We start from the raw sequence: 10,693 nt of genomic DNA, 5'->3' as shown, positions 1-10,693 counted from the left end.
ACTGGGTCCGACCAACGGTCCATCTAGCCCCGTATCCTGTCTGCCGACAGTGACCAATGCCAGATGCCCCAGAGGGAGTGAACAGAACAGCTAATCCTCACGTGATCCCTGTCCTGTCATCGATTTCCAGACAAACAGAGGCTAGGGACACCATTCCTGCCCATCCTGGCTAATAGCTATTGATGGACCTAACCTCCATGAATCTATCTAGCTCTTTTTTGAACCCTGTTAAAGTCCTAGTCTTCACAACATCCTCTGGCAAGGAGTTCCACAGTTTGTGCGCGGAGTGAAAAAAACTTCCTTTTGTTTGTTTTAAACCTGCTACCTATTAATTTCATTTGGTGACCCTTAGTTCTTACATTATGGGAACAAGTAAATAACTTTTCCTTATTCACTTTTTCCACTCCAGTCTTGATTTTATAGACCTCTATCATATCCCCCCCTCAGTCTCCTCTTTTCTAAGCTGAAAAGTCCCAGTCTTTTTAATCCCTCTTCATATAGGACCCATTTCAAACCCCCTAATCATTTTTGTTACCCTTCTCTGAACCTTTTCCAATGCCAATATATCTTTTTTGAGATGAGGCAATCACATCTGTACGCAGTATTCAAGATGTGGGCATGCCGTGGTTTTATATAGAGGCAGTATATTCTCTGTCTTATTCTCTATCCCCTTTTTCTAATGATTCCTAACATTCTATTTGCTTTTTTGACTGCCACTGTACACTGAGTGGATGTTTTCAGAGAACTATCCACCATGACTCCCAAGAGCTCTCTACTGAGGAGTTGTAGCTAAATTAGTCCCTGTCATATTGTATGTATAGTTGGGATTATTTTTTCCAATGTTACTTTACATTTATCAACGTTAAATTTCATTTGCCATTTTGTTGTCCAATCATTTAGTTTGGTGAGATCTTTTTGAAGCTCTTCACGGTCTGCTTTGGTCTTAACTATCTTGAGCAGTTTGGTATCATCTGCAAATTTTGCCACCTCACTGTTTACCCCTTTCTCCAGATCATTTATAAATAAGCTGAATACGACTGGTCCCAGGACAGACCCTTGGGGGACACCACTAGTTACCCTCCCCATTCTGAAAATGTACCATTTATTTCTACCCTTTGTTTCCTGTCTTTTAACCAGTTCTCAATCCATGACAGGACCTTCCCTCTTATTCCATGACAACTTAAGTAAAGTAAGAGCCTTTGGTGAGGGATTTTGTCAAAGGCTTTCTAGAAATTTAAGTACACTATATCCACTATTCCCCTTGTCCACATGTTTGTTGATCCCCTCAAAAAACTCTAGTAAATTAGTAAGGCATGATTTCCCTTTACAGAAACCATGTTGACTTTCACCCAACGAATAATGTTAATTCATGTGTCTGACAATTTTATTCTTTACTATTGTTTCAACTAATTTGCCTGGTACTGACGTTAGACTTACCGGTCTGTAATTGCCAGGACGGCTTCTAGAGCCCTTTTTAAATATTGGCGTCACATTAGCTATCTTCCTGTCATTAGGTAAGGAAGCTGATTTAAAGGATAGGTTACAAACCACAGTTAATAGTTCTGCAATTTCACATTTGAGTTCTTTCAGAACTCTTAGGTTGAATGCCATTTGGTCCGGGTGATTTGTTACTGTTAAGTTTATCTATTTGAGAATGGTTCAGGTTTGGAAATCTCCCCATTATCCTCAGCTATGAACACTGAAGCAAAGAATTCATTTAGTTTCTCTGCAATTACTTTATCGTCTTTGAGTGCTCCTTTGGCGTGTTGGTCATCCAAAGGCTCCACTGGTTGTTTAGCTGGCTTCCTGTTTCTGATGTACTTAAAAAGTAATTGCAAAATGGTTTTCTGAGTTTTTGGCTAGCTGTTCTTCAAACTCCTTTTTGGCTTTTCTTATATTTTTACACTTAATTTGACAGAGTTTATGCTCTTTTCTTTTTTCCTCACTAGGATTTGACTTCTGCTTTTTAAACGATGCCTTTTTATCTCTCTCTGCTTCTTTTACTTGGTTGCTATGTCATAGTGGCACTTTTTTGGTTCTCTTACTGTATTTTTTAATTTGAGTTATACATGTAAGTTGGGCCTCTATTATGGTATCTTTGAAAAGTTTCCATGCAACTTGCAGGGATTTGTAATAGCTTAATACAGTGTTTCCCAATTGGTGCTCCGTGGAACCCCAGGGTTCCGCAAAGCAGAAGTAAGGGTTCCGCGAGAACGTGGCATTGCCCCGCCCCCTCTTAAAGAGACAGAGTATTTTGCACGGGTTGTTTTGCTCAACCAATTCTGGCGGGGCTCTTTTTTTTGTTTTTTGCTTGCCAAATTTTTCTCTGGGAACCCTAGGGGTTCCTTGAAATTATTTTAAGCTGAAAAGGGTTCCGTGGCCAAATAAAATCAGGAAACACTGGCTTAATAGATTTTGAAGGCTAGAAGGCACCATTAAGCATGTAATCTGGCCTTAGTTCCTCAGACTCCAATTGCCCATTAACTGGAATGATCCTTCACCTTAAGCAGTCATCATTGCGGGCTCTGCACACTGGGTTTAAAATCAGTTTCCCAGGCCTTTGGCTGGCACGAATGTGTGTGCACACAGTGAGGGTAGTATGTAGTGTGTCACACCATTCTGACATATGGATGAGAATTTGGTTAAGGATTTGGGTGATCTGAGCTTAGTCCTTTTGTCTTTGCTCCAGACTCCTTGTGTGAGTTTGTGAAAGTCACTTTATCTCTCCGCCCAGCCGTCCCCTCTCTGTACAATGATGGTAATAGCACTTCTGTTCTCCTGCCCGCTGGCTTTGAGCTACACAGCTTTTAGCGACACAGCCATGTTGCAACAAGTCGGGCAACGTAGCTGCTGGTTGTGACACTCTTGGGGTGCATCTACGTAGCAGCATTATTCCGAAATAATGTGAGTGTCTACACAGCAATTCCCTTATTTTGAAATAAATTCAAAATAACGGACAGCTTATTGTGACTTCTGTGAGTCTCGTTCCATGAGGAATAATGCCTATTCTGGAATAGCAGTAGTGTGGACACTCCACTGCTGCTATTTCGAAATAGCTCTTCCCCAGGGCCATTCAGAGTAATGACTCCCCAGTGCCTTCTGGGGCTCTACATTGAGGTAGTGTGCCCACGTTAGGGGAGCCTGCCTTGGACTAATTTTGAGGCTTCCCTGTACTGTAGATGTGCTATTTCAAGAAAACTATTTCAGAGTATTTCTTCCGAAATAGCTTATTTTAAAATAAGATGGAAAGACATGCCCTTGCTGACAAAATACTTCTACCTCCCAATGAGCAGCGTGTTTTTGAGAGGAGAGTGCTCCTGCTGACAATGTCAAAGGTACCTGATACCTCTAGTGGCAAACTTTTCTTGGAGTTGTGGTTAGCACTTCTGAGCAACAAAAGTGTAGTCCCTCAGTTACCAGTGTAGGCACAACCTTTGCCTATGTAAGCTCTTTGGGACTGTCTCTTGCCTTATGTATGAGCTATGTCTCACACCGTAATGAGAATACCTAGCTGTTTTGTAGCACTTTTCATTCATGGATCTCAGAGCACTTTACAAAGGAGGACAATGTCATTATTATTCCTATTTTACAATGGGGAAACCGAGGCACAGGGCAGCAAAGTGATTTGCCCCAGGTCACTCAGGGAAAGCAGTGGCAGAGCTGGGAATAGCCTGAATGTTAGACACTACTGTAATACAATAACAAAGGTAGAACCTTATAAGTTAGAGGAGGAACCCAGGTCCTAGGATACATAGAGAGATGGAGATAGAGGTATACTCTACTAGTTCCAGATGGCTCCAGCCTTTGAGATTCCTGAATGGAAGAAGCTAGCGATGTGCACGGAATTATTTACTGATAGCGATCAGCACTAGCCCTTCCCTAGCTCTTCCATCTGCACAGCTCGAAGTGCTTTGCCATTTGTAATGTAGTTCCCCTCCCAACACCTGGTTTGAGTTTCAAGCCTGGTTGGGTCCAATCCAAGGGGGTGGAGGGAGGGAGAAACAGCTTCGCATAAAACTTTTATCCTCCCCTGCTCCATCGCCCCCAAACCGACGTGCCTGGCAGGTGCCCAGTGCCCAGCTCTCTTGCGCGCTGCTGGAGGGCGCTCTTGCGTTTTGGGAAGGGGATATTGGGACCTGCCCTTCCAGCCGGTGCCTCTGAGCCATAAGGAGGAGTCCCTTGACCTCCCGGCCGCCTGCCTGGGGCACCCCTGCCCCGGAACGCCTGCGAGCGGGGCTGACGCCTCGCCTGTCATTCCAGCCGGGCAGCGAGGATGTGACCTTTTCCTCTTGACACGCACAAGGCGATCTCGAGTCACGCTGCAGCTGAGTCAGCGCTCCGCGGGCCGCAGCGGATTTCAGCCCTTGGAAAGCAGAGCCCCCCCCCCCCTCCCCTCCAGGCCCACCCTCTCGCCCAGGAGCGGAGGACAAGGCGCCCTCCCAACTGGAGCAGGCAGCGAGCACAGCAGCGCGCCTGCTTCCAGCTGGTCGCCTTCCCCAGGTGGGGAATGTTGGGGGCTCCGGGCTGGGAGCCCCCTCTCCTGGTTCCCAAGAGGAAGAAAAGTCCAGATGGGGGGGGGGAAGCTGGGAGAACATCAGTTATCCTTCGTGTTTGTCTTGCTGCCCGGGAGGGGGGGGGGGATTTTAGGCCTCGGAAGGGAGGGACAAAATCCTTCCCTGCGTCCGGGAGGCTCTTTGCGGGGCAGCTGGGTGGAGAAAGTCTGCAAGCCAGGGAGCAGCCTCCGGCTCCCGCAGAGCCGCGTCCAGTCCTACACGGCGGTGAATGGGGAGCCGGGCAGGCCGGTGGGGCGAAGCGCACTGGCCTGGAGACCCCGCAGCGCCTCCTGCTGGAGCCGCGGGCACCGTGCGCTCGGCTCCACCGGCGGGGGAGCAAGTCGGCGCGTCTCCTTTCCACGTGTCGCTCCGAGTTTCTGGGCGCCCCCCCCCCCAAAAACCAGCCCAGCCTCCCTCCCGCTGCGCAGCGCCCGCGTGGGTCTCGCCCTCGGGCTGCCCAGGCCAGACGATCCGCGGGGACGCACCGCGAACCGCCTCCCGTACTCACAGGAGCGCTCCGCGTCCCGCACCCGGCGCCGGTTCCACCCCGCGCCCGCTGCGCGGAGCCGCTTCTGCCTCTCGCCCCGCAGAGGAGCCGCGGTTTGGGGGGGCGCAGCCTTCCCCCCGGCACCTCCCGTCGGGTCGCCCGTGCGCCCGGCCTCCCTCCGACCCTCCCCATTCGCGCGGCGCTTTCCAGGGCTTTGGCTCCGACGCCGCGCGGGGCTGGGGCGGGGGCTCCCCCGCCTTAATCCGGCCGCCGCCCCGGCGAGGCGAAGGGCCCGGCGGCTGTGGCAAGGACGGGCGCGTTAACCTCTGGCCCCCGATTGTTCCCGGGGCGGGGAGGGGCGGCTTGTTTATCCGCCCCCCTGCTCCGCCCGCCCCAGACAATGAGTCCCCCGCCGCGCCCACCCTCCGCCCCTCGGGTGACCGCGCTCTGCTCCGGCGGCGGGGGCGCTCCCCGCCCCGGCCGCCGCTTCCTGCGCCGCAGCGCCCCTATAAAAGCCCGGGCACCGGCCGAGCCGCGGCATGCCCGCCGTTCCCCAGCGCCGGCAGCAGCCGCTGCCCAGCCCGACTCGCAGGGCGGCCCCGGCTGCGCTCCCGCGCCCCGCACCATGCTGCGGCTCTGCCTGGCGCTGCTGGCCACCGCCCAGCTCGGGCGCTCGGCCCCCTCTGCGCCGCCGCCCCCGGGGGCGCAGTGCATCGAGCACGACTGCTTCGGCGTGGTCTGGGGGCGCCGGGGGTTCTCCGAGGCCGGCCGGCTCTGCGCGGCCAGCGGGGGGCATCTCATGACGGTGCGATCCACGGTGGCGGCGGACGCCATCTCCCTGCTGGTGCCGCGCCAGGGCGCCGCCAGCCTGTGGATCGGGCTGCAGCTGCCCCAGGACCAGCAGTGCCCGGAGCCCGGCCGCAGGCTGCGGGGCTTCCGCTGGGTCACGGGCGATGAGAGCACGGACTACGCCAACTGGAAGCCGGGCGACCCCAGCTGCGGGCCCCAGTGCGTGGCCGTGGCCCCGGACCTCTTGTGGGAGGCGAAGCAGTGTGACTCCGAAGCAGACGGCTTCCTGTGTGAGTACAATTACCCCGGCACGTGCCCCAAGCTCTCCCCGGGGGCAGGCCTGGTGGTGACCTACACCACCCCCTTCGGGGTGCGGGACAGTGACCTCCTGGCCCTCCCGCCCCAAAGCACGGCCTCGGCCCCGGGCCTGGGCGTGGAGCTGGTGTGCCAGGAGCACAGCAGCGGGGGCTGGCGATGGAGCTCAGCCAGCCGGGGGGCCTGGCACTGCCAGCTGGAGAACGGGGGCTGCGAGCAATCGTGCCAGTGGGACGGCGGGAGCCCGCGCTGCGCCTGCCCCCAGGGGGAGCAGCTGGAGCAGGACGGACGCGGCTGCTCTTCCCTGTGCGCCAACGCGCCCTGCGAGCACTTCTGCACCCCGGGCACCGGGAACTTCACCTGCATCTGCTCCGAGGGCTACGAGCTGGCGGGGGACGGCGTCCACTGCAAGGACATTGATGACTGCAAAGCCACGCCGGGCGTCTGTGAGCAGGTTTGCACCAACACCGACGGGGGCTTCGACTGCGAGTGCCACCCGGGCTACGAGATGGTGGACGGCAAGTGTGAGGACGTGCTGGATTGCGAGGAAGGCAAGTGTGAGCACAAGTGTGAGGATGTGCCAGGCAGCTACAGCTGCAGCTGCTTTGATGGATTCATTACAGACCCCCTAAACCCGCACAAATGTGCCAGATTTTGCAACCAGACAGAATGCCCAGCAGACTGTGACCCCCACACTCTGGATAGTTGTTACTGCCCCGACGGCTTTATTCTGAATGAGGGTGACAGGGGTGAAAAGATGTGTCAGGATGTGGACGAGTGTGAGCAGGGCTATTGTGACCAGCTCTGCACGAACGAGCCAGGCCGCTACAGGTGTCACTGCCGGGAGGGGTACGTCCTCTCTGACCAGCGCACGTGTTCTCCTGAGGAGGAGTCGTCAGGTGAGACGGAGCCCTACCCCAAAACAGTGGCTCCCACCCGCGCCCCGCCGAAGGCAGACAGCCTCCACCCCGGAGCGCTGATCGGAATCAGCATGGGCATCCTGGCCACGCTTTTGGCCCTGCTGGCCATTCTCTACCACCTGGTGAAGAAGCACTGCCCGGCCCGCGGCACCATGGATTATAAATGCAGCAAGAGCACGGAAAAGGAAGTGGTGCTGCAGCAAGTTACCCCCAGGTGCCCTTCTGCCAGCCAGAAACTGTGACGACATCCCATGGGGCCGAAAGCAAAGGGATGAAACTGGTTGGAATTTTCCAAAATTCCAATGAAACAGTTTCTAGGGCAGTTACTTAAACGTTGCATGAAAAATATTCTCTGTTTTTCAGCCAGCTGCAGAAAAATATGCTGTCCAAGAGATGGAAACACTGACTAGCATGGCAGACAGTGCTGAGCTAATCCCGTGTCTTTAAAGAAACCAGTACATGCCTTTTGAGTCCCTTCTTTTCCAGTTTTGGCAATCTGTGTGGGGCTTAAAGAGGGAGAGATGTTGGTGATTTTTTTGTGCATTGACAAAACTGCCCTCGTTTGGAACTGACTGCTGAAATCTATGTTGACTATCAAACAAGAGCATAGACGCAACTGACTGTTGAAAAGTTATAGACTTTGAACTGGTCTGCCTCTAGACACAGTGTCATGAGTTCTTTCCAGCAATCAGGAATAGCTGGGATACCTCTGCGACACATGAATTAGGTTTGGTTTATTTTTTTTTTTGCTTCCCCTACCTTCCGTAGTCCTGTCCTCTTGCTTCTCTGTAAGAAATTGCATCTCCTCTCGTCTGCGTGTCTTAGGGGGCTCTCCTGCTAGTCATCAATGCAGTGTGGGCACTTTGCATATGAAATCAAGAGCAAGGAAAAGCTCCTAATGGACTTCCTGGCATCTGTGCTCCTTCTCCCTTGGAGGGGTCAAAACTGCTTATGTTGCTGCTGTTTGTTGTTGCAGGATTTTGGGGAGCGGGGGGAGACATGGAGCTGTCAGTGATGCGTCATTCTTGCTGAGGTAGAAAAGCTTTCCCATCTGGTAGTTCTGTCTTCCGTTCACATTTTTCTCTGGACGTTTTGTTCCCTTTTTCTCGCCATCAGGTTAAAATATCATTAACAAAACCACTTTATATTAATGGCAGGGCTTTTTTCCCCAGCGCTGCTAAGTCCTTCTGCCCCTGTCCAGATCACTGGTACCAATCCTACCTACACAGTGGTAAGACTTCCATTGATTTCCATGGGAGCAGGATCAGGCCAGCTCTGTCTGCCATCTGGTCTTATAAGAACCGGAGTCAGCCCAAAGGTCCGGCTAGCCCCGGATCCTGTCTTCCGACAGTGGCCGACGCCAGGTGCCCCAGAGGGAGTGAACAGAACAGGGAATCATCTCAGTGAATAAAATCTGAAAACCGTTCACACTTTCCTTTCTGGATTCTTTTATGAATTGTTTGAGATGAAGGCTTAGGAGGCTGTAAAAGCTGAGAGTCAAAAGGAGAGTGTGGAAGAAAATAAACCCGCATGCTGGGAGAACTAAGGACCTTTTTTCTGCTTCTGTTAAGCTGCTGGAAGCTTTGATGCTGGCTTCAAGAGGAGCACAATTCAGCTCTACCAGATAGGGTTCTGTGTGTATAAAGTCGTTATCTGCAGCCGTGTTCAATTTTCTAGCAGTGCACTTTACAGTTCTGGGCTAGCAAGCCCGGACAGATAAGTGACTGAAAATGAACTGACTGTAAAGAAACATGTTGCTGCCACCTAGCTGTTCTTAAGAAACAGTTCTTACTGTTCAGAGATTGAGAAAAACTTGGTTTTCCTAGTCTCAGAGGGGTAACCATGTTCATTTGTAAATTTAAAAACCAGTAGTCCTGTGGCACCTTAGGCTACGTCTACACTGCAGCGCTATTTTGGGATACTGGAGTATCCCGAAATAGTGATCCCACGTCTTCACAGCAAGCCTGTTATTTTGGGCTCGCTATTCCGACATCCCTGTAAACCTCATTGCATGAGGAGTAAGGGACATTTTGGAATAGCGGGTTATTTCCAATTTGGTGCTGTGTAGACAGCGCCAGCTGATGAAATAAGCTATATTGAAATAAGATATGCATATCTCATTTCGAACTATGGTGCAGTGTAGACGCACCCTTAGAGACTAACAAAAATATATAGCGCATGAGCTTTTGTGACATTACATATTTTTGTTATAGTCCAGCGCTTCTTAGTGTGTTCTGTGGCACACCTCAGAGGTGTGCCGCGGAGAGAACAGAAAAAATTCTGCTCCCCCGTCCCCTGCAGAGCCCATAGACTGCTCCCGCTGCGGCTGCCCCCCCAGCCTGCAGGATGGCCCCTGTCCCACGGGGCCTCAGTGCTGCTCAGCCTCCTCCTCCACATGTGCAGGTGACAGCTTTTACAGGGGCTGCTGCTGCTGGGAGGGGGAGGAGTGGCAGGAGCCGAGGAGCCACTCCCAGACCATGGCATTTTAAAACTGCTGCCTGCTCTCCCCCCCACCTGGGGCATGCTCGGGCTCTGCTGCCCCCCCCCCCTCGGGGCATGCTTGGGCTCTGCTGCCCCCCAGGCGCTGCTGCTCTCTCCCCTCTGCGCCCCTCCCCAGCCTGCTGGGGAAGTGGCAGAGTTTAATGTGGCGAGGACGGTCGGGATTTCTACTCCCCCGCCCTGCCAGCAGGAAGCCTGGCCTGGCGCTGCAGCTGTGCTGGGTTCCCTGGGTAAACTGAGCCCCCCCCCACTCTCTCTCTCTCTCTCTCTCTCTCTCTCTCTCTCTCTCTCTCTCTGTCTCTCCAAGGAAGAAGAGTGTCCTCCCTAGAGGCTTTCCCTGCTGCAGCAGGGTGCCAAGCCAAGTAAGCGTCTCCCCTCGTGCCCAGACCCCGCACCCAAACCCCTCTCACTCCCCTCCCCTTGCCAAGACCCTGCATTCCCAGCTTGCTCTGACACCCTGCCCCAAGTCCCCTCTTGCACCCTCCCTCCTGGCCAGACACCCTGCCCTGAGACCCTCTGCCCTCCCTCCTGGCCAGACACGTGACCTTATTTAACATTTGTTTATTTCTATCCTTACTTTTTTGTGGTCTACGTTTTCAGCTCCATGTACCAGACTGTTATTAGGGCAGTCTTCTTGTGGGGTGGGGAGGGAGAAGGGGGGGCAGGTCGTGGCACATTTCAGGTCTCCCAGTCCTGGTGGGTTTTTTTTTGCTCGACAAAAAAAAAATGGTTGGTGTTCCCCATTTAAAAAAAATTGTTTGGTGTTCCTCAGTCTAAAAAAGTTTAAGAATCACTATTCTAATCTCGGAGGTGCCACAGGACTTCACTTTGCGGGGAGGGGTGTTTCGTATTCTTCCCCTTTTTGGTGGAAATAACTAGGTACATATAAAGTGAAATTGCTGTCACTTGGCATTTTTTTTCCTGACATGCCAGAATGATCAAACTACATTTCAGCTTTTGGAGAAGAGGAAATGTGTGACATGAAATCTAGCTTTCTTACTGTAAATGGTTCAAGCTGCAATTTTGTAAACTCAGCGCATTTGTAAATAGTTATTTATTTATTGGAAATATACCCTATGCAATTTTCACATGCAGCCAAATAAAGCGTGACCAAGCTGGTTTAGAGAAAA

General features: G+C 52.5%; 1 protein-coding gene across 1 annotated transcript; it reads left to right on the top strand.

Moving 5' to 3' along the window:
• Positions 1–5,471: 5,471 nt before the first annotated feature.
• Positions 5,472–10,693, top strand: LOC142828084 (thrombomodulin-like). The gene has a single exon (XM_075925741.1). The coding sequence runs from the start codon at positions 5,666–5,668 to the stop codon at positions 7,304–7,306; it is 1,641 nt and encodes a 546-aa protein (XP_075781856.1). The 5' UTR covers positions 5,472–5,665; the 3' UTR covers positions 7,307–10,693.

The sequence above is a fragment of the Pelodiscus sinensis genome, chromosome 3 (assembly GCF_049634645.1).
Source record: "Pelodiscus sinensis isolate JC-2024 chromosome 3, ASM4963464v1, whole genome shotgun sequence".
Classification (NCBI taxonomy): Eukaryota; Metazoa; Chordata; order Testudines; family Trionychidae; genus Pelodiscus; species Pelodiscus sinensis.
Note: the sequence above shows the minus strand (reverse complement) of the source record. Positions and strands in the feature narration are given on the sequence as shown.